This window comes from Leptodactylus fuscus, chromosome 4 (genome assembly GCF_031893055.1).
Source record: "Leptodactylus fuscus isolate aLepFus1 chromosome 4, aLepFus1.hap2, whole genome shotgun sequence".
Taxonomy (NCBI): domain Eukaryota; kingdom Metazoa; phylum Chordata; class Amphibia; order Anura; family Leptodactylidae; genus Leptodactylus; species Leptodactylus fuscus.
In genome coordinates, this window is record NC_134268.1 from 208,961,866 (window position 1) to 208,986,380 (window position 24,515).

A 24,515-nucleotide genomic window follows, 5' to 3' on the forward strand; every position below is an offset into this window, starting at 1 on the left:
ATTTCCTCTGCAAAGTGGGGGTGGGATTCGCATGAATCCCAGACACTTTGCAAGTACTGTATAACACCGCATTTTCTCCCGGCCTAAGGCCTCATTGTGAATGTAATATCAGTGCAGTTGTGTGCCCATTGCTCCATTCACTGCTATGGGGCTGCGGCCATGGCCGGGCCAGTTACACAAGTTTACTAGAGGCCACATTCACAACGAGGGCTTTCAGTTCCCCATTCCCCTGATCGCTGTGGGACCAAGCAATCGGACCCCCAGCAATTGGAACCCCTGTCCTGTGGATGGAGATAAGTGATTTTAACGGCACAACCACTTTAAGGATATATTCATGTCTGAGGCTCTGTTCATTGTTTGTATAATATTACGGAAAAAAAACTCCTGTAAAAATGGTGACGTGATGGCAAAAACAGCAGATACCCAGCAAGGTCCCCCAGAATCCATTGTTTTCCGTCATTAACAGATCCGTTTTAACGTTTAGTCCGTTCTTCTGTTCCTACGACGGATCAGAACGACTAAAAAGCGTAAAAGCATCCTAAAGAATCTGAACAGTGTTAATTCATAACATGACTGTGTGCATGGGACCCTATCGCGAGAGTGGCACGCCAGCTTTTCTAGGACTACAACTCCCAGCATGCAGAGGTCAGTACTTTAATCTGTAACATCTGGGGTGCTGCTAGCTTACACCTCTGTGACTGAATTCTTTATATCGATTTTTTTTTTTTTTTGCTGTTATTATATTCTCATTTACTTCAAATAATAAAAAAAAATCTGAAAAAATATTTCTCAAAGTTTCTGCAGTGGAATAAGCAGAGCTGATGACATCCTATGTAATGATAATGAATGACATGTGCCGAATCTGCTGTATGAAGAAAGAACAGGCGGCGGAGCAAATGTCAAATGATCAGCCAATCAAAAACACACCTATGCGTCATGTGACTCCTAAGCCCCCGGTGACAGGAGCGGAGTGGCGGCCATATTTGTGTAGGGCACAACGTGGTTTTCTGTGCGTTAGATCCGAAAATTTTCCTGTCAACGTTAAATATTAATAAGATATCTATGATTTGACATAAAATGTTTGATCTCCTTGTTTATATGGACGTTGTGGTGAGTGTCCAGCTGCACGTCTGCCCATATCAAACATGGCGGCGGCTTTTCTGCTCCTCCTATGGAGGCGTGTGCCTTGTGTAACTGTACATAGCCGGGGCTGCCTCACGTGCTGTCCTGCTGTCACCCATGCTGCATCCTTACCTAAGGCGGACCCTGACAGCAAGCTGCCTGCAAGCCTAAGGTCAGGACCCTGAACTGACTGCAAGAGGTCAAAGGTACAGAGGGGGACATTGGGGACGGGTACAAGCCACATGTGCAGGACTAGTATAGGAGAGCTGCCTGCTGTGCTGCTGGGACTTGTAGTTCTGGCATAGTTATCATTGACTCTAGTGTAAGTACTTGCAGAATTTCCATTGCCATGTGTCATAGGAGTCCAGAATGTGATCTGTACAGTAATGATGGTCATGTGATGCTTATTAACCACTTGTGTGCTGGGTGCGATGATCATTGCTAAAAATTTTGGGGGTCTAGGTTAGTTTTAGATGACCTCAGTGGTGCGGTGCAAACACAACGCTCCGCATGGCCTTGCAGCCGTATACCAGTAGTTGTAGTTTTGTAACCATGGTATAGCTATAGGTTGGAAATCACTATAATGGACACAACTTTGACATCCTGATGAGCGACCAGGGGGTGCAGTCGCTACCGGGCCCTGAACCCTAAAGAGGCCCCAAAACTCCTGGTGCTACATAATATATACCATTCTATACAGCACAAGGTACACAGGGGTCCCATTACTGAACGCTTGCTGCCAGAGACCATCCATAGCCCATACTGTGCCAATAGGACTGTAGGATACATGCATCAAATAGTTAAAGTTTTTTTTCCAGCCCCAAATTGAATTCTCATGACCTGTCCACAGGAAATGAATGATGTATGACTAGGACCGGAGCTGCAGTTCCCCAGAAGCACCACTATGTAGGGGTTGGCGCTGCTGTGCCGATCCTATTACTTGAATACTAGTAGCCCTTCCTGCAGCTTCTGGCACTCAAAGGCTACTAGAATAGCTGATCCATGTGGGAGCCCAACGTCGGACCCTGACAGATCACAACATGATGACCAATACTGTGGATTGGTCATCAGTATAAAAATTTAGATTGAATCCAAAAACCCCTTTAGGGATGTTCAATTTCAGCAAATGAATGTTTTTATTTATATATTGAAAATTCGATGTGTCTCCTCTGTGAGGCTCAGGGGATCAAGACTGGACAGGAGATGAGTTGATTATTAAGCCCAGAGTTTAATGTGTTGAAAGATCCCAAAGTTATACTTGGCTTGTTCCTAGTTCCTGTTTCTAAAAGTCTTAGGCAGGTGTGGGAAAAATTCTGCAAAGTATGAATGCTTTCAGAAATAGAAGTGCTAGGGTCACACTGGGGCCGGGGGGTCGTTGGAGCACCAGAACAACAGACAAGGGTACCACTAAATGAATGGACACCGAAGGACCCTGACTGACCCCATTGACTATGATCGGGTCTGTCGGGGTCTGTTCTTTTTTATAACTATGAGACAGATGACAACGTTGTGCATGCAGGCGATTTTTAGATAGACATTGCAACAAATATTTGGTGTGACCTTTGGAGAAAGTGATGATCCGGCCCCCACAGATATAGCCTTGATCTCAGCATCATCCAGTCTGTCTGGGATTACAAGAAGAGACAGACGGATTGGAGCAAACCTACGTCCACAGAAGATCTGTGCTTAGTTCTCCAAGATGGTGGCGGGAACAACCTCCCTGCCGAATTCTGCCAAAACGGAATGCACGTAGCGAGAAGAACTGATGGAGGGCAAAGGTCACACCAAATATTGCCGGCTTTTAGATTGCAGTTTATGGGGTAAGGTGAGGAAGCGTCGTTCTCAGACTGTAAACAATACCGGGAGTCGCGCGGTCTCTGACCCCAACAGATCCAAGCATAGGCCATCAATAGTAGAAGCTGGTTAACCATTCAGTTGACAAAAATAAACTGTTAACCCTTCTATTTCTGAAAGTATTCTTCCACCCCGGCCTAAACCCTGTGCATTATACTGTATATGGGGGTCAGTGCGGCTCCCACCATGAGCTGCCCAAATCCCAGCGTGTGCCTAGATATTGATGTGCTTGTTATAGGCGTGCCCCTAACTTTCAGAAGCGGCTGATGTTTCTTCTGTTTACCAGAGACCGGTTCTATAAAGATTCTAATCCCTTATGTGAACTTTCCTCCTGGCTGGCTCTTGCCAAAGAATATTGAGCAATCGTTCAGTTACTTGTTAATCGGGGCCATTTATATACATGTCAGCCATTAACTCGGGTGCTTTGGGATTAATCCTGACACATCTGTTTCTGAAAAAGTTGGGTGACCGCCAGTTGTGCAGCCATTACAGGGCTCTCATGCTGATTTTGCAGACTGTTAAAGGAGTTGGCAAGGGCACAACCACAGGACAAGTGCAGGACCTGAACCTATCTCCAGAACTGATCCCCTATGCCAAGCTGCATTCAGCCTCGTCCGGTTGGGTTTATGGAAACCGCCAAGGTCACTGATTTATGTCGTAACGTGTGAGGTTATAGTTCGATGCTGTTGTTATAATCCTGACCACTCCTGAAAGCCGTACACAAGGGATTGGACGTGGGGGGGTAATTCTGTAGGTCCCAGAGGTGAGACATGGGTATGCCGCAAGTGTCTGTCATGGGACAACCCTCTGAACCCATTATGGCCGTATTATTCCTATGTAAGTATTCTGTTTGACTTCTCTTTCTATAGAAAATGAAGGAGCAGAATGATCCAGCAATGGCGTCTACCAACATCACCCCCGCCCAGCAGATAATGGCGTCCTCCGCCGGCGCCCTGCTTACGTCACTCTTTGGTAAGATTCCAGCCCGGGCACTTTCTATTATATCCAGTATTGGCGACATTTCTAAAATACATCTCAGTGTTTGGCTTTCCAGCTGCACTTACAGTGCCAGAAGCAAAAGTCAATATGTGAATTGTGTCCAACGTGAGCAAGTTCTCAGCAAGCTCCTTCAGTCATACGTAGATAACCGTGTCTTATGTGATTTCTTCTCCTAGTGACTCCTTTGGATGTTGTCAAGATCCGACTTCAAGCACAAAGCAAACCCTTCACTAAAGGTAAATGATACAAGGACCTGTAAGGACCTGAGTGGAGATGAGCGAACACTGTTCGGATCAGCCGATCTGAACAGCACGCACCCATAGAAATGAATGGAAACACCTGTGACGCTGGCTTTGCCGGCGGCTGGCCGGCGTCACAGGTGCTTCCATTCATTTCTATGGGTGCGTGCTGTTCGGATCTGCTGATCCGAACAGTGTTCGCTCATCTCTAGACCTGAGGTATTGTCTGCTACAGATAAGCTCTGCCATAGGTCTCAGTCTTAGGTCTATAGAGAAGGAATACCTCTGAATTAAAGGAGAATCCCAGAATTTATAGTCCCAAGTCTTAAAATATTTGATATTTATAGGGGTTTTCCATAATTGATGACCTCTTCTTAGTATAGGTCATCTATTAATAATAGTCAGGGATCTGACACCTTGGCCCCCAGCTGATCAGCTGTTTGAAGAGGCTGCATAATTTAGGTGAGTGCTGCGGCCTCTTCATTACTTACTAAGCACAGTGTCCTACATTGTGTAGTGGCTGTGCTTGGTATTGCAGCTCTGCTCATTCACTTGAACGGGACTGAGCTGCGGTTAGGCCATGTTCTTGATGAACGTGACATTACATGGCCTGGGAAGCAGAAGCGACACCGAGGGAGTGCTACTGCTGCTTCACACAGCTAATCTGCGAGGGTTCTGGGTATTGGATCCTCACAGATCTTCAATTGATGACCCAACTGATGATCACAAGTTTAAGAGTTTGTTAAAGAGGACTTTTCATCACATCGGGCACAGGCAGTTCTATATACTGCTGGAAAGCTGACAGTGTGCTGAATTCAGTGCACTATTGGCTTTCCCAATCTGTGCCCGGTGGAAAGCGCTATCGGTCCCGGTACCGTAGGGCTTTACAGTCAGAAGGGCGTTTCTGACACTTAGCCAGGGACGCCCTTCGGCCCAGCAGCGCCTATCGTGCTGTACAGTGTGAGCGGGGAGGAACGCACGCTACGGACATTGCAAGCCAGATCCTGTAGCATCTAGGATATGCCCACCCACATCTAGTTATGTCCAACCCTTAAGGAGGAGGTCTGACCACAGGGTCCTTTGATGATCAGGAGAACATGGGACAAAGTCTTGGCAGCCCCATAGCAGTGAATGGAGAGCCAGTCACACAAGCATTCCTGCACAAGGAGGAGGCATGGGAGACTTTAAGTCTCTCCTTATCTCTTGTGATCTGACACTTATTCCCTATCATAACGACACATCCCTTTAAGTGTGCATGTGCCGAATGCTGCTGAAGCTGGCTTGCGATGCCAGTGCTGTTTAGATAAAGGGATTGTTCAGAACTTCAAAAACATGGCTTCTGCTCAGGAAGTGACCTCAAACCCCTTGAGCACAAGGCAATGCCACAGCTCCATCCTTGTAAACTGACTGAAACTGGGCTGCAGCATGGCCATGTGTCCAAGGGACATGTGTCCCTTTCATACATGGAGCGATGTTTTCGAGTCCTGCCTAACCCCTTTAAGTGTTGTGTACGGACCTCCGCTTTATCTTCACATTGCACATGTCAGGCTTGTAATAACAAATATACATACAAACAGAAACACCCAGCAAAGGTATATAGCTAAAAATAGTTCATTTTATTAATACAATTAAAATACATATATGAAAAAACGACAGACAAGTAATATAGAGGAACAGGTGAACCCAGAGATCCGGTTAACAGGAGGTACTAAAGTGTCATTGCAAAGTTTGTAATCCTGGAGTCCCACATACAATGTATAAATAACAATACACATGTACACAAAGCCATGGTAAGAGCGAAACGCGTGTTGGGTTGTGCTCTGGTTACTTATGGAGGTATAGGTAATGTGTTTACACAGGATTCCATATTGGTGTACATGTGTTCCTCTGATGTAAGGGGTTTGCTGCATTCATGTGGTGACTTGATCACCTTTTGATTTTATGTACGGGCATTATACCTCTACATGTGTGGAACTGACTTCCTTGTCGGTAAATATTGGTGTATTGGATTTGACAATGTCGTCCAGTGTTACATGACGCAGGTTCGGAGATCTGGACATTAATCTTGTGTCTCCTCTACCAGGGAAATGCTTTGTTTACTGCAATGGCCTCATGGATCACCTCTGTGTGTGTCTGAATGGGAACAGCAAAGCCTGGTATAAAGTGCCGGGGAGATTCTCAGGAACCGCGGTAAGATGGTTTAACTATTTTGCTACCAGTGCAAAGGAAAACGAGAAACTATATTCCCAATTTGTCACGTGTAGAGATGACACATCATTGCTGCAGTGCAGTTATTAAGCACCGTAAAGTTACAGGCTTAGTATAGAAAGGTTATAATAAATAATATAATAAATTTTAGGTTTAAAAAAAAAAAAAAAAAAAATAGCACCCCACCTGTGCACAGGTTGTGTCTGGTATTGCAGCTTAGATCTGGTAATAGTTGCTGCACTACAATACTACACACAACCCGTGGACAGGTATGGCGCAGTTTTTAGAAGAAAGCAGCCTTGTTTCTCTGTATGACAAATTTCTGTCTCCCTATTGCTGCCACTAGGGGGAGCTTATTAGGGTATATTGATGACCGGGGCTTAGAATAGGTTATTAGTATGTGATTGATGGGGATACAATTCTCAGGACCCCCACAGATCAGCTGGCTGAGGAGACCACAGTGTTTTGGGGAGCTCTGCGGCTTCTTCATGGAAGATCAATCACAGCGCAGTACGTGGTATAGTATAGTGGCGGTGATTGGTATTGCGTCTCAGCCCCATTCATTTGAATGGGACTGAACCACTGCTGTACGTTGTGACTGAATGTGATGTCCTCAGGGGAAAACCAGTCTGCCGCTGCTTAGCCCTGCAGGCCAGGTCTTATGGGGTCAAGAGAGTCTTATACTGGACCTCACAGGCTGTCAGTGTGCATGCTGGGAGTTGTAGTTTTCCTCCCATTGGAGACTTCTTCTTCATTGGGATAGTTTAGCATTGTAGATCAGATCTAGCTGCCGGGTTCTTGTTATCTGGTCTACCAGGCCTGGGCGAGTCCGGCGTCACTAGTCTTGTATCAGTCGCAGTCACACTTCTATGAACAAGGCCTCAAGGAGGATTCTCCCGTCTATGGACCATGTTGGTTATATTAGTCTAATACTAGGATGGTGTTACAGTAACCACAAGAGCGGCCTCAAGTCAAAACTGGATAATGGGAAGGGCACACAAATTCTCACAAGCAATGTAAATGGCGTTTAATGAGTGATGTTTGACTTGTTATAGTGCCCCTTAGTGGTCACTATGGGCAATAAATCTGTTTGTGTAAAGGGTGTCCAAGACTGACTGATCTCATGTTTTCTTTCTTATAGTTTGTTTTATCCATCTTACATTTACATGTTTTTTTTTTGTCTTGTCCAGGATGCTTTTGTCCAAATTGTCAGAAATGAAGGGGTGCGGTCTCTTTGGAGTGGACTCCCGCCAACATTGTAAGTGCCGTTATTTGTGGGTTTTCTTTATTTTTCATTTCTGTATGGTTTTCTTCTATTTCATCTTTTCAAAGTTCATCTCTCAGGCTGAGTGCACACTACTGTTGGACACTATCATAACGGAATCTGTTAAAAAACCAAAAAAAACAGAAGCCTGTCATAACAGACAATAACGGACAATGTTAATGTGTCCGTTTTTTGTTTTTTTTTAACTGATCCAGTCACATGTCCGGTTTTTTTGTGTGTGCGTAAACGGAGATTAACGGAGACAAGATAAAATTGCATTGAAATGAATGGAAATTTTAACGGATTACTGATTTCTCAGCTAGTGTCCGTAGCTAAAATCTTCTAGTGTGACAATAGCAACGGACACTGCTGACGGTCACCAAAGGTAATGTGACTGCCCCCGATTGAATGAAGCCAATATTTGTAACTAGAGATGAGCGAGTAGTATTGTATCGAGTAGGTATTCGAACGAATACTAAGGTATTTGAAATACTCGTACTTGATCGAATACTACTCCTATTCGCAGTAAAGATTCAATACAGAACCAATGTTGATTGGCCGAATGCTATACAGTGTATAGCATTCGGCCATTCAACGCTGGTTCTGCAGCAGGCTCTTCTTTGATAGTCGGGAGAGCTGGCAGCTTGCGTTTATGCGGGAGCTGACTTTTTCTCATAGGAATGCATTGACCAGCGTTGATTGGCCAAATGCTTTACAGTGTACAGCATTCGGCCAATCAACGCTGGTTCTGCTGGAGGCTCATCTGTGAGGAGGCGGAGTCTAAGATCGGACCACAGCGGTCTCCATTGTGGTCTGATCTTAGACTCCACCTCCTCACAGACGAGCCTCCGGCAGAACCAGCGTTGATTGGCCGAATGCTGTACACTGGCCAATCAACGCTGGTCAATGCATTCCTATGTGAAAAAGTCAGCTATCTCGTAACCGCAAGCTGCCAGCTCTCCTGACTAGCAAAGACGAGCCTGCTGCAGAACCAGCATTGATTGGCCGAATGCTATACCATTCAGCCAATCTATGCTGGTTCTGCTGGACGAGTAAGGGCCGGTTCACATTAACGCGGACCCCATAGCATATAATGGGCTCCGTGTGCTTGCAGCGCACTGCCCACACAAATGATTCATGCGCGGCAAGCACACGGAGCCCATTATATGCTATGGGGTCCTTGTGCTTGACTGTCCAGCACTTGCAGCTGCGTTGATATTCCGTTCGGGGGGGATCCTCCTGCGGACTCCTTCCAGACAGGAGGCAAGCGCTAATGTGAACCGGCCCATAGTCTATGGCGTCCGTGCGCTTTTACTGCACAGCGCTCCTCCTAAACATTCTCCTCCTGCTACTCGTGGACTTGGTGACTTTCCTTGGTTGAATAGTGGTTTCCCCTGAAATGAGCATTTTTTTTCCCATAGACTGTAATGGGATTCGATATTCGTTCAAGTAGTTGAATATTGAGGCTCTACTCGAAACGAATCTCGAATCTCGACTATTTCACTACTCGCTCATCTCTATTTGTAACACATCAACTTTTCTGAGCTAAAGAACTGCAATGTAATGTGTCATTGCAGAAAACTGAGCAGAAATTTCTCTGTTGGGTTTTGTTGGGGTTGATACTATCAAGACTGGTTTTGATAATCCCTGCCATACAAGAATTTGCACCTAATTTTGACACTTTTGACAGAGCTGATGGCCCCCCTAATGTCTTGAAAATGATGTTCGGGGCTCAAAAAAGTTGCAATTTTTTTTTTTGCATAAATTCTGACTTGTGCAAAACTGCGGTGACTTTTTATGGCTTGTATCCCCATTTTTGTGCGCATAGGTCCTGATAAATCAGCCCCATTGGGTTTGATATGAGTATTTCTCAGCTCCATGTGTAACTTCTTATTTAGCCGTCTGCTTCCACCATCTATCACTTTTACATAAGAGAATATTTCATCCAGCCGTGTGAAGCGGCCATTGTAGCCAGATACGCATTGTCCTCCCTCTCCTGGTCACACCAAGCTTCTATGATGCAGACTTGGCAATAGGGGGGTCACCGGGAGTGGTCACATTTCGGGGGTACTAAGCTTAGATCTATGTACAAGTACAATAATACTGCAATAGTATATTTACTCTGAGCAGCTTTCTCCAGTTGTTTCTATCCTTTGGGTGTCTACAAATCTAACTGCCTGGTCTGGTGTCCACAGAGTAATGGCTATCCCGGCCACGGCCATCTACTTCACGTGTTATGACCAGCTACGTGACCTACTGCTCCATCGTATGACCAGTGTAGAGAATGCCTGCCTCATCGCTGGAGCCACGGCCAGGTGTAAGTGCTTCATATACCTTAGGACTGGTTAGCGATCCCTACATGTCTGTGTCTGAAAACACTTGTATCCTACTAATATTATAAAGGGGAAAATTTGTGTATTTGGATGTTTGTTCCTCAATCACGCAAAAACCGCTCAACCAATTCGCGTGAAATTTTGCACAAACATAGTTCATAGGCAAGATTGAAAGAGAGGCTACTTTTCAGAACAATCACGGACATACGTTCTTTGCAGGAGCCGCCAAAAACCAGAACTCCTAGCAGCAGCTCTGCAATCCCACACACTACTTAGCAGAGCAAGCCACAAACTCCTTATTGCCGCCTCCGGGCTATCCCCTAACCCCAGGCAATAACATTTACATATGCTGTCACACATCCCGGCTCACGTTAAAGTTACTCCAGCGGCCTACCTCTTCCACGCTCTGGACCCGGCATCTTTGCCGAACACCATCGCAATCGGGATCTGTGACACCGCCCGGCTTGCCACAGCAATTACACTGTATTTGCAGGCGCATGCGCACATTGGCGACATACACAACGTCTTCCGGGGACGCCACCACTTTGCAGCTGTAGTCTAGGCCGTAGCGCCGGAAGTCCTCGGCAACCCGCACTCAGCTTACTGGTCTTGCGTCTTCCCGACCCTCCAGCTTAGCTATGATTAGTACGTTGTGTCATTCGGCAGCGGGACAGTGCATGTGATGGCAGGGGAGTTAGGGGATTTTGCGGAGGGGGCTAAACGGGGTTTTAGGGGGGTGCCCGACAGGTGGGGGCCATAGGAGGGGGGTTTGCAGAAAAAGGGGGGCTGGGGAAGTTGACCCGGGGTGCCGCGGGAGGGAGAGGGGGTCCGGGCCGCTACCGTGGGGGGTGCGAAGAGGATGGGGGCGCCGCGGGGGTGTGGCTGGGACCATGGGCGAGAGAGGGGCGTGAAAGGGCATAAGCGTGGGGGACGAGGGTGGCTGCAGGGAGCCAGGAGCAGTCGGTAGGTAAAAAGCCTGCGGGGGCAGGCAAGGAGCAAATGGGACAGGGGCGTGCAGGAGTGGACGTGGCGGTACACAGCGGATCAAAACCAATGGCGAAAGCCGAAATATAGCGGCTCCGGGCCAACTCCAACCCACAGACGAAGTCACGGGCACATGCTAGTCTTCCATAAAACAATAATCCTGGAACCTCTTTTCTTAGAAGTCTACATTGTGTTATTGCTCTGTTACTCCTCCTGGAAATGTATGAATAAATTGACATCAGGGCAGAGCGATTCCTTGTCAGCCGGGCATGTAATAACAAGGACTGGCGCTGTCAAATCAGACCATGTTTTGCAAGATATGTTGTGTTGGTAATGTAGTCATCCATTTCCAGGAGACATAAGAGCTAGACAGAGTTTTGAAGGGGCTTTCCAGGATAATTAATTGATCACCTATTCTTGCGCTCCATGTGGCAACCAAGGGGGCGTCCTATGGCCTGTTCCTTTCCAATATAAATAGACCAGGGCCTATCCTGCTCCATGTCATCAGAATGGAATGGACTGGAAGCCTCCATAGATGTGAAGGCATCACGAAATGTACATGGATGACAGTCGGATGAGTGCACTCTGTTGCAAACTCAGCCCCACATCGGATGCACACTCTGTCGTGTGCATTGGGTCTTCGGGAGGTCATCAATTGAAGATCAGCACGGATCCAACACCTGGAAGCCCCTCCGATCAGCTGTTTGAAGACACCACAACATTCAGATAAGCGCTGGATCTTCACAGAAAACCACGAACAGTGCTGCACGTTCGTAGTGGCTGGACTTGGTAATGCAGCTTAGTCCATTCCTTTGAATGGGACTGAGCTGGGAAAAGTCCATATGACCGGTGAGCATGAGGTTACAAGGCCTGTGAAGCAATAGCCACACTCCCTCAGCAATGCTTCTGCTTTATAGAGGTGATCCGTCGAGGTACCTGATGTCTGATCAGCTCTGAACATCATTTAAGAAAGCAGCCATACCTATGTCATCCTTTACTACCCCATGAAACCTCAATATAAGCAAGGAGGACATTGTGCTGATAGAGCTTTGCTTTTCTCCGTGTTTGCAGTGGGCTCGGCGACTCTCATCAGCCCATTGGAGCTGATCAGGACGAAAATGCAGTCCAGACCGTTGTCGTACAAGGAGCTGACATCTTGTATTCAGAGCTCTGTGGCCAAAGAAGGCTGGCTGTCCCTGTGGAAAGGATGGGGCCCGACCGTGCTGAGAGACGTCCCCTTCTCTGGTAGGTCCCCAAGCTCAGGCCTAGACCTGCTGTGTATATGTATAGATTGTAAATGGTCGTGTGTCCATTATATCCGTCCTGTAGCAGTAAAATTACCAAAACTGTTCATCTAAGATAATCAATTTACAGTCTACATGTTCAATAATCCTAAATTTAGTAACATTAAGAATTCTTTACATCCTTAGTTACTTGTTTGGTACTCCAGAGCAGCATTCACAATACAGAGAGTCCCCTGGAAAATGAAGTCTCCACACCAGACACTTTATAGTAACGGCATATTAGGAAATGTGTGGTGATGTATGTAATAAACTTGTTGACATTGACAAACCGCTAGGAGCGCAGCTCTGGAGTATAATACAGGATGTAACTCAGGATCAGTACAGAATAAGTAATGTAATGTATGTACACAGTGATTGCACCAGCAGAATAGTGAGCGCAGCTCTGGAGTATAATACAGGATAAGTAATGTAATGTATGTACACAGTGACTGCACCAGCAGAATAGTGAGCGCAGCTCTGGAGTATAATACAGGATAAGTAATGTAATGTATGTACACAGTGACTGTACCAGCAGAATAGTGAGTGCAGCTCTGGAGTATAATACAGGATAAGTAATGTAATGTATGTACACAGTGACTGCACCAGCAGAATAGTGAGCGCAGCTCTGGAGTATAATACAGGATAAGTAATGTAATGTATGTACACAGTGACTGTACCAGCAGAATAGTGAGTGCAGCTCTGGAGTATAATACAGGATAAGTAATGTAATGTATGTACACAGTGACTGCACCAGCAGAATAGTGAGCGCAGCTCTGGAGTATAATACAGGATAAGTAATGTAATGTATGTACACAGTGACTGTACCAGCAGAATAGTGAGCGCAGCTCTGGAGTATAATACAGGATAAGTAATGTAATGTATGTACACAGTGACTGCACCAGCAGAATAGTGAGCGCAGCTCTGGAGTATAATACAGGATATGTAATGTATGTACACAGTGACTGTACCAGCATAATAGTGAGCGCAGCTCTGGAGTATAATACAGGATAAGTAATGTAATGTATGTACACAGTGACTGTACCAGCAGAATAGTGAGTGCAGCTCTGGAGTATAATACAGGATAAGTAATGTAATGTATGTACACAGTGACTGCACCAGCAGAATAGTGAGTGCAGCTCTGGAGTATAATACAGGATAAGTAATGTAATGTATGTACACAGTGACTGCACTAGCAGAATAGTGAGCGCAGCTCTGGAGTATAATACAGGATAAGTAATGTAATGTATGTACACAGTGACTGCACCAGCAGAATAGTGAGCGCAGCTCTGGAGTATAATACAGGATAAGTAATGTAATGTATGTACACAGTGACTGTACCAGCAGAATAGTGAGCGCAGCTCTGGAGTATAATACAGGATAAGTAATGTAATGTATGTACACAGTGACTGTACCAGCAGAATAGTGAGCGCAGCTCTGGAGTATAATACAGGATGTAACTCAGGACTATACTAATATGTCTAGAGGACATTAGTAATTAGACATGTAATGTGTTTGTGGTTTTTTAACAAACAAGCCGCTATATTAGCCAGACTGTAGATTTTTTAGATTCCTAGTCTTCCGTTAGTTTCTGAGCCTGTTTTTCTCTCCTTTATCTTGCAGCCATGTACTGGTATAATTATGAGCTTGGAAGAAAGTGGCTTTGTCGGAGATACAACAAAGCAGAACCTACCTTCTCCATTTGTTTTGCATCAGGGGCCTTGTCTGGATCAGTAAGTGATACTCTTATGTGTCTTTGCATATTGTATCGATAGAAAAACCTCAGGACACATCTTTGCTATTCGTGGAAATCCCAGGTCCTGGTTCCCCCTCCCCAATGCTCAGGAGATGGTGAGAGGAGTCTGACCAGCTCTGGATGACGACATTCTGCTTTGTATTTCACAGTTCGCTGCTTTAGTGACTTTACCATTTGATGTTGTGAAGACAAGAAGACAGATCGAAATTGGAGAACTGGAAGTGTTACGAGGTAAGTTAGAATTTTAGAGGGGTTTCTTTTTTTTTGCTTCAGAAACTACTGCATGTAATGGGTCATTGCTATTAGATCAGGGTATATCCGACCCCCACACTGATCAGCTTATTGCAGGGGCACTGGTGAGCACAACCCACACCTCATAGGCCATGAACATGACTTCTTCATTGGTGACATGGCTCGTTCCATTCAGATGAATGGGGCTGAGCAGTATCGCCTCACAGCCGCCGTACAACGTATGATAGCGTACCTGTACGATCACTGTGACCTCCTCAAACAATAGGTCGGTAGAGTTGGACGAACCTCTCAAGATTCAAGTAGTTTTGGGATCAGGTGGGTCAGGTCTAAGATTCGTTTTGAGCCCAAAAAGTTTGAAACAAATTGGAAGTGAAAAGGGACTGAGTTGCAATACCAAGCACAGCCACTTCACATTGTATAGCGCTGTGCCTGGTAAACCTTGAAGAAGTTATGTTATTCAGCAGAGCTGCAAACAGCTGATCGGTGGGGGTGCACATCACTGGACCCATACCAGTCTGATATTGATGGCCAATCCTAAGGCTAGGCCATAAATATTTAAAGACCACCTGCCCATAGCTTTTGGGGAGTTGTTGGGAGCTGAGCTGCAGTGATGCCGTGCTGCTAGACAGGACAATTTCTACAACCATAATATAGCTGATCAGTGCAGTCCCCACCTACCCTAAGGATCAGCCATAAACCTTTAAATCCTGGACATCCCCTTTAAAGCTGACATCCCCTTTAAAGCCTTTTTTTTTTTTTTTTGCTTTAGATTCACGGAATAGATCGACGTCGACTTGGAAGATCATGTACATGATAATATCGGAGAACGGCTTCAGGGGGCTTTTCACTGGTGAGTTGTTTATTGTCGTCCCTACTTCGTATCAAAAATTTGACGTGATGTTATAAGGAAGGTAAAAACATGTCCATTAACATAGTAACCAGCAGGTGGCGCCACTGTCATGGAACACCGTGCTGTATGTACAGTCTGTGCCAATATCTTCAGTTCATAGTGGAAGTGACAACACTGAACCAGAACCACAGCCCAACAGCATCCGACAGAGCGCACTGAATGATTGTACGCGCTGTATTATTCTTGCCATTAAAAGCGACGACTTCTGAGGAAGGCTGCGGAGCCGCTAACTCAGTGTGAACAGAACCTAACATTTACTGCTATCTAAAAGGGTTCATTGGTGTAAATGTACAGTAGGGATGATCGTAATGGCAAACGGTGTCTAACTTCCTTTTGCGGTGTGTGCTTACTTATTGAGTTTTTTTGGCTGGATATCCTAATTAGTTTGTGTCAGACTCAGCAGGACAGCCATCTAGGTGAAGCAGTTGCACAGAGTCTACAACAACAAAATGGTAGAATATTCTCAATGCAAATTTAGGCAACTTTCTGAATTCTCTTCAACTAGGAAGCAAATCAACAATAAATATAATCTAATAATCCGTTATGCTATGTCCTGTATAATATATTTGATACCTTTTCCCTTCTGCAGGCTTGAGTCCTCGCCTAATCAAGATCGCCCCCGCCTGCGCCATCATGATCACCACCTACGAGTTTGGAAAATCCTTCTTCCGCAAGTTAAACAGTGAGCAGCAATTGAAGACTTTGTGATGGAGGTTTTGTCCCTCACCGCTGTCCTGTTGTGCAGTTACCTGTGAATGCGTACCGCTCATGGCGGGTGTCAGAAGCGGGTACATGGCAGACGTACAGAACTATGTACCTAACTGGACCAGTCAGGAGGGACTATAACCTTGTTTTTGTTGTTGGTGAGTTATCAGTCCTCTCCCCCAGCACTTTTTACAGTATTTTAGGTGACTACCTTGGTCTACACCGGAGCGTGGATAGGTAGAGTAGTCACTCTTCGGGGTGGTTGGTTGTTGCTTGGCCTAGAAGCCTGAGGAGCCTAGAAAAGGAAATATTCATGGCGGAGTGTGCAGAAGTTTTTGTCTCTACCCTGTAACTAGATCTATAATCACGCCCCATTGTACATTGTTTTTTAAAGGGTACCTGTCAGGCTGTTTGGGGCCAATAATTCGGCAGCATACACCCAATCCTCTGCGCCTTAATAGTCAAATGTGGAAAATCCCCGGGGTCCGCTGAGGGACTCCAGCGCATTGCATGAAGTAAACCCAAGGTTGGCTCACCCACTTCTCTGCACGTGTTTAGCACTTAGGGTGCACTTAGTGAGGCAAGGTGTACTGACCTCTGCTTCACTGTGCGCATGCGCTGGCGTCTTCCCGAATTTCAGGAGATCTTCAGCCTTTGATTACTACAGAGGCCGACTTCAAGCAGAGAGGATACCGAGGTGTGGGACCCTCAACCCCAGATACTTAATGGGGTGTCGGAGGTTAAGTGGCCCCAAACAGCCTGACAGGTCCCCTTTAAAGGTAAATCTGATACACAGTGGTATAAAGTCAAAGACTCTGCCCCCTTATGGCCAGCACTCAGCATAACACAGTGTATCAGTTTTACTTAGAGTTTTCCTTTAAGTTATTTATCTCTGGTGGTCTTGGTAGCGATCGCTTATAGTAAAGATCACCCGTCTAACGTAGGCCTTAATATAGATTGATTTTTATTTTATTTTTTTAACACTATATCTCTATTTTTTATTTTTTTTCACGTTGTTGATGCTTTTGATATTGTTATAACTATTATGCGTAAGGTTACACCATTACAACGATGGAATGGTGTCGCTTGCACATGTAATTTGCACTAATAACGTTGGATTAATTGAATTCTTTTGGTCCTTGGAAATTTATGGATAGGGACACTCTGAATCTGTAGGGTTAGGGGTAAGTGTCAGGTCACTGGTGACCGCTGACCTCTGGGATCACTAGTGATCGGTACAACAGGGAAAAGATTCTGAGAATCCCGAATTTGCAGCAGCCCCATAGAAGTGATTGAGCACCTATTCACTTAGAGAATACAGGGGAACTTTTTTTTTTTTTTTTTTTTTAATGTACATTGTGAGCCCCACATAGAGCTCACAATGTACATTTTTCCCTATCAGTATTTGGAATATGGGATGGAAATCCATGCAAACACGGGGAGAACATACAAACTCCTTGCAGATGTTTTTTTGCCCTTGGCGGGATTTGAACACCAGGACTCCAGCGCTGCAAGGCTGCAGTGCTAACCACTGAGCCACCGTGTGGCCCCCATACAGGGGAACTTTTGATACCCCCTTCTCTTTTGAATGTTATTGAACCCCAGCGACCTGACACCTGCCCCTTTGCAAAATCCTCAAACTCTGCTCTATAGGAAATCAACTTAATCCATTTTGTTTGTTGGCCTCACCTTAGTGGTCGATGTAAATCAGCTTTCATACCCCCTGTGTTGGTGGAGGGCGCACCTCTTTTGAGGGGGTGCACATTCCTTCTCCTATATGGGGTGCAACCTCCGCCATCACCAAAATCTACGCCAGCTTATAGTCTACATAGATTTCAAGGATCATTTACGTGTACAAGAAATAAAAAAAGTAACTTTGCAAATATTTTTTTTTTTTTTTTTTTTAAATCTCCTACCGTTTTGTGTCTACAGCTGCTTTGAAGAACTATGTGTTACCATGACAGACTCTGCGTAGTCTGATCCTTCAGTCATTCTCCTTTCCATGTGTCCCCCTATGTCTCTGTATATACTGAATGGTAGGGGTGGGAGAGAAAGGAGTATAACTGTAGGGTCAGACTACACTGGGTTTGTTTGTAGTCTGTTACAATGGAGACCTATGGATCTGCACAGGGGATGTAAACCCAAAACGGTAGGAGACTTCCCATGCATTATAGTAATATTGAGACATGATTGTGAAGGTGGATACGGCCTGTAATGACATTTCTGCTGTAAATATTACGTTTAGACTGAACTAACAGGAAAATGTATGGATCGGGAAATTAGAAGAATTGTTCTATTTTGTACGGAGACGTCTGCGAAAAGCTGATTATTATTTTCTAAGTAAGGAGATGTATATTTTATATGTGGGGGGTTTATTATCTAGCAGTATGTACAATCATTGGTGCCAACAATCGGATGATTAGATACAGGTACAATCCATATGTCAGCATAGGCCGACTGACACAATTCTCCATAATGGTTTCACAAAACCGAATAAATGACTGCACGCCGCAATGTTTTTTCCATGTACAACTCTGTGTTAGGCCTTTAAGACGTAGCCCCGGAGTAGGCCTTAAATTCTAGGAAACTGTACAAAAGAAAACCATTGTTTCCCCTAGCAACCAATCAGGGCACAGCTTTCATATCATTCAGTGACTTTGAAAAATGGAAGCTGTATTGTGATTGGTTGTTACGGGCAAAAGAGATTTTATAATACTTTTTCATGTTGTTTGTACTGCCTGTAGCCGCCAATAGGGGGAGCTAATGTTATATAATGTTATCGAGCCAGTGATACTCGGCATGCGACCTGTCTCCATGCCCTCGAATGTTTGACTGCAATGGGTGCTCCCCCACACATTATAATGCCACCAGACAGTATAATGCCATGTTGTGCCCACCCACGGTATAATCCACAATATTGCCCACCTGACACTATAATGCCAGGTTGGTGCCCCCTCACCAACGCACAGTATAATGCCACAGTGTTGCCCACCAGATAGTGTAAGGCCATGTCGGCGCCGCCCACATGGCATAACGCTAAAATACAGTATAAGGCCATGTTGGTGCAAGGCTACACCAGTTTGCCCCCTAACACTGTATAATGTCACTTGAATGGGACTGAGCGCTGATCCTCAGGTGTCCGATACTTGTGTATTCCTCATACAGGTTTCGCCCCGTGTTGATACCATGAAGCCATGTCTGTGTGGTCATGTGACCTTGTCTTTGGCCTGTAGCCACAACTTTAAAGGGGTCATCCAGCTTTTCAGTACTGATGTCCTATCCTTAGGATATCAATGTTAAATGGTCGCGGTCTGACGTCCAATCGTCTGTTTCCGTGGACTGCAATCCTCACTCGCCGTACTTGTACTAGTGAAGGTTGTGAGTTGTTGTTCCATAGACTTGGATGGGACACGTTATGGCACTGATCACTACAGCCGCTGTTACATGTACGGCAAGTGACATCTGCCAGAAGGGCGAAACTCCGGATTGTCGGGGGTCCTGTCAGTTGGATCAATTTTGAAAAGCTGGATCGTCCCATTTTACGTTACTCAGTATTGATCCTGCCCATCGTGTGCAGAGAACAGGCGCCATAATATATGTCCTTCTGCTTGGTCATCGCATTGTGCCTTCTACAATGTCTAATTGTACAAGCGACGGAGTGTAAGTGCCCTTTAAATCTGATGGGTTTGTGCTGGAAAAAATAAAATTCCAATTTTCTAAATCTTATCTCAATTACGTGTCTTTATTATGTGATTTAACATTTTGCTGTGTATGGGGTCAGATCACAGGATGTTCACAGCAGCACAGAGTATGTTGAGAGCTGGAGGTGCTGATCTTTCATTTGACACCTGAAGAATTTATTTTTTTCGCTTTATAAACTCACAATTGCGGCAAAAAAAAAAAATCATGCCTATAACTTTTTCTTTATATAATAATCCATAGAGGTTTAATTTATTTATTTTTTTTGAATGCCTTGTGCTGTCGTAGCCACTAGATGGCAGCACTGCCCTCAGTATTGTAGAATCTTCCTGCTGCAGACTTAATTTGCAGCAATTAATGGCTGTTTAATTAACTTTAATGTGGTAAGATTAGATTTCACAATAGGCGGGCTCGCTGGTGGAACAGGAATATTTTTTTTCTTCTGACAAAGAAATTTTTCAGTCTCTCAGTCTCTCGAGTTAGCTTTGTGTTAAGTGTTAATTAGAATAAGTGCAAACAAACAACTGGAACATTCTAATAGATAATATTAATTATATTGTGCCTGTTCTGTCTCTATTCACTACAGCCATACAGCGGTAAATCATTAGGTAATAATCCTCTAGCTAGTGGCAGTAAGGCGCTGTTCACACCAGTGGTTCAAGGCTCCATCACTGTTCGTGTGATCCAAAACATTAAACCTTGGGGTTAGTATCAATGGTGAATTATAATATGGCATTCTGGCCATTTAGGATGTATTCAAATGTCCACATTTTGCAGTTGCCATCCATACCCATTAATTTCAATGTGTTTATTCTCATTACCTTTCAATTTATTATTATACACTATGTTTTATAGATAGGTTCCTAGGAGCCCTGACAGTGTTATATACCGTATTTTTCGGACTATAAGACGCACCTAGGTTTTAGAGGAGGAAAATAGGGAAAAAAAATTTTGAAGCAAAAACTGGTAAAATATTTAATATATGGGAGTTGTAGTTTTGCAACAGCTGCAAGGCCACATTGACAGGTGACCCTGCAGCTGTACGGGGATGTATAGGGCGTTTTTTTTTGCGGGGCCAGCTGTACTTTTTAGTTATACCATTTTGGGGGATATCTATTGCTTAGATCACCTTGTATTGAAAAAAAAACAGGAGGTGATTTAGAACTTTTATTTCATATTTTTAAAGCTTTTTTTTTTTTTTTTACTATTTTATTCCCCCCAGGGGCTTGAACCTGCGGTCACTTGATCGCAAGTCCCATAGACGGCAATACAACTGTATTGCCGTCTATGGGACATTCTGTCTATTAGTATTACGGCTGGTCATAGAGACCAGCCGCAATACTAATACAGCAGTGACAGGCCGGGGAGCCTCATTAGGCTCCCGGCTGTCACCCGAACAGGTCGGCTCCTGCGATATCGCCGCGCAGGAGCCGGCCTGCAACCTCACAGGTACGGGGCCGGTGGGGACCGGCCCCGGGGGAGAAGGGGCCACGGATACTGACCCGGCATCCGCTGTACTAGAGAGGCGGATGCCGGGGAGGGATAGACGCCGGGGCCTGAGACATCGCTGCCCTGCCCTGCCCTGCATGAAGCCAGCGGCGGGGGGACGGAGGAGCGGAATAGCAGCATCACTCCTCCCGCTGCTGGCTTCATGCAGGACAGGGCAGCGATGTCTCAGGCCCCGGCACCTGTAATGGCGTCTATCACTTGCCGGCTTCCGCCTCTCTATTACAGCGGGTGCCAGGCGCCACCTTCAGACTATAAGACGCACCCTTCTTTTCCCCAAAAATTTTTTGGGAAAAAAGTGCGTCTTATAGTCCGAAAAATACAGTACTATGTTTTATAGATAGGTTCCCAGGAGCCCTGACAGTGTTATACACTATGTTTTATAGATAGGTTCCTAGGAGCCCTGACAGTGTTATACACTATGTTTTATAGAGAGGTTCCTAGGAGTCCTGACAATGTTATACACTATGTTTTATAGATAGGTTCCTAGGAGCCCTGACAGTGTTATACACTATGTTTTATAGATAGGTTCCTAGGAGCCCTGACAGTGTTATACACTATGTTTTATAGATAGGTTCCTAGGAGTCCTGACAGTGTTATACACTATGTTTTATAGATAGGTTCCTAGGAGCCCTGACAGTGTTATACACTATGTTTTATAGATAGGTTCCCAGGAGCCCTGACAGTGTTATACACTATGTATTATAGATAAGGTTCCTAGGAGCCCTGACAGTGTTATACACTATGTTTTATAGATAGGTTCCTAGGAGCCCTGACAGTGTTATACACTATGTTTTACCCTATGTTTTAATTAATAAACGTGGAAATGCTGTGATTTCCCAAAACGTAACTGTTTTGTAAATCGCAGCATTTCCGCTGTGTATATTTTTCTGCAATGTGTTTGCAGGGACTGTAAAACGCTGCGGATTTTGTCACATACAGCCCTGGCCTAAGACTAAGGCCTCATGTAGTGAAAAGCAGCCAAAAAACCCCTACATTTATCATTGAGTTTTTGCTGCATTTTTCTCTGCTTTTTCCTTCTCCTATTAAATATATAGGGAATCCACTTGCAATTCCACAGCTTAGATTAACCTATTGCGTTTTCCATAACACTTTTAAATGGTATAAAGGTTCTGGACTAGATAAGCGAGTACTGTTCAAAACGGCCGTTTCGAATAGCACGTTCGATAGGAATGAATGGACGCAGCCGGCACGCAGGGGGTTAAGGGGCCGGACGCCGGCCATTCATTCCTATGGGAGCGTGCTATTCGAAATGGCCGTTTCGAATAGTACTCACTCATCTTTATTCTAATCTGTAACATGGGCAGTTACTTAGCAGGGCCCGGATGTGACTCCTTGGTAACCTGCACGCAGTCCTTGGCCCTGAGCAGACTCTTAGTTTTGTGTTTGTTTTTTTTTTCTACCGCCCATGTAATGTTACCGCCGGGGATTTCATGGCCGCTCCATTATTTATCATCATAAAATGATTTTTCATTAATATTTTTTCTTTGAACACAATTTCCATCATTACACAAAGCACAAAGAAGCAATAAAACCCCCCGAGCAGAAACAATTAAGAATCCGTCACGCTTATTCGCCGAGCGCCGCTAAAACAAACACTGCTAATAGAAGTGATTAAATAAGACGCCTCCGATTCCCGCTGTCCCTCTGAGCTGGAGTTTAGGTTTTAAGAAAAAAAAAAAAAGTAATTTTTTTTTTTTTTTTTAACAGTGCCTTTCCTGGCCATAGGCCAACATAGGTCATAAATTTATAGTCTTATAAATATGGAATAAGAGTGTGCCTGATAGATGACGCGATCTCGATTACGTGCTTGGTTAACCCCTGTTGGCTCGCTTGTGTATGGCGTAAAGCGTACCTTACCCTTTGGATGACTATTTGCAATATGTGTATACATAAAGAGTACGACCATATTCACAAGTCCACATTTTTCGCGGATGATTTAGGCACCCATTCATTCAAAGGTCCGTGAAAAAAAAAAAAAATGGATGACATCCGTGTTTCACCCGATTTTCACAGATCTAGAGATGTTCAAAATATAGAATAAGGCCTAACACTATTTTGGGACGTTATAGGACTTTTATTCTTTTAGCAGTTTTCCCTTATGGAGGATCTAACTGTAAGTCGCGGTTATTCCTGAGCTGATAGATGGAGACTAGGCGCAATGATGTCTCCCATACATAGCACACACACGAGGAAATTCTGTGCTTCTAAGGCTGCTTTCATACAACCTAGTTTCATGCGTGAAACATGGTCCGTGTGTGACCTAGATTTACCAGCCTGAACAGTAGGCCGAGATTTTGCTGGGCATTATAGTTATAGAAGTCCCTGCCTCCTGTAAAATACGGTCCTGTACTGTAATCACTATGGGACAGTATGTTTCTGGGGGGCAGGGACTCCTAGCAGCATAGATAACTATAATTCTAGGAGTCCGGCTACCAGCATAGTGTTCAGGCCAGTAAATTTGGCTGGAACATGGATGAGACTTGGTCACATGAAGGCAGCCCGAGACTACATTCACACAATGTCACACGGCAGCATTCATTTTACTGGGGCCTATTCACATGACCGATATTTTGACAGTCCATTGTTACGGACCGTCAAAATACAGCGTAGCCACGATGTGTCCCCCCCTGTTTCGCCTCGTGATTCGGCCTGAAGACTCTCCCTCCTCCGGACTAGGTCCATTCATTGGGCCTAATCCGGAGCGGAGTGCGTGGCTGGATGCTGGTGCAGTGCACCGGCTTTCAGTCGCGGCGACCCGTCTTTTGGATCGGAACCTGAGACGGCCTCCGCTTCAGGTTCCGGTCCAAAAAAACTCAGTCTGAACTTACCATAACTCTCACTCACTCAGAAGTGTCACCAGAATCTTACAGGACATTGCAGAGATATAACTGACCATTGCTGAGGTAAATAAGTCACATGGCTGAGATAGAAAACTTATTACTGGCTCCGACAGCCTCCGTTTGTCTCTTTTCTGCTTCTCTCTCTCTCCCCTCTCCAGTAATTTGATACCTCTATGAGCTGACAGTCTGTCTTGGGTGACCAAGACAGATTCAAGAAAGATTCCAGAGAGGAGAAAGAAGCTTTTATCTCTGATAAACTATATCACAAAGTTTCTTATACTCACCTATGCTATTAAAGGGACGTTCTGCCCCTAATTGGGGGATTTGGACAGAGCACCAATTTCAGTAATAGGCACAGAACTACAATACCCCTGCACCGCTGTTATAGAGACTGGGACTGGGCTGTAGGTATGCACATTTTACTGAAAGCGTCCAGCACAAAGAGGAAACATCAGCTGATCGGTGCAAAGTATGACCGGATATTGATCGAGACCGAAAGTCCCAATAAATGTCCATAGAACGTTTGCTGTCAACCCATAT

General features: G+C 44.9%; 1 protein-coding gene across 1 annotated transcript; it reads left to right on the forward strand.

Annotated features, from left to right (window-relative positions):
- Positions 1-1,288: 1,288 nt before the first annotated feature.
- Positions 1,289-16,330, forward strand: SLC25A40 (solute carrier family 25 member 40). Its single transcript, XM_075271754.1, has 11 exons — positions 1,289-1,328; positions 3,846-3,948; positions 4,152-4,211; positions 6,298-6,404; positions 7,613-7,680; positions 9,882-10,003; positions 12,075-12,248; positions 13,907-14,016; positions 14,189-14,270; positions 15,061-15,141; positions 15,791-16,330. Exons 2-11 carry the CDS (start codon positions 3,849-3,851, stop codon positions 15,907-15,909), a joined length of 1,023 nt encoding a protein of 340 aa, XP_075127855.1. The 5' UTR covers positions 1,289-1,328; positions 3,846-3,848; the 3' UTR covers positions 15,910-16,330.
- The last annotated feature ends 8,185 nt before the right edge of the window (positions 16,331-24,515 follow it).

What these genes read in the sequence shown, in the direction of transcription:
- SLC25A40 (XM_075271754.1), top strand. Translation starts at nt 3,849, where the DNA reads ATGAAGGAGCAGAATGATCCAGCAATGGCGTCTACCAACATCACCCCC. An exon ending in AAGCAAACCCTTCACTAAAG is followed by an intron (nt 4,212 to 6,297) that starts GTAAATGATACA and finishes CTCCTCTACCAG; the next exon opens with GGAAATGCTTTGTTTACTGC. An exon ending in CAGGGGCCTTGTCTGGATCA is followed by an intron (nt 14,017 to 14,188) that starts GTAAGTGATACT and finishes TGTATTTCACAG; the next exon opens with TTCGCTGCTTTAGTGACTTT.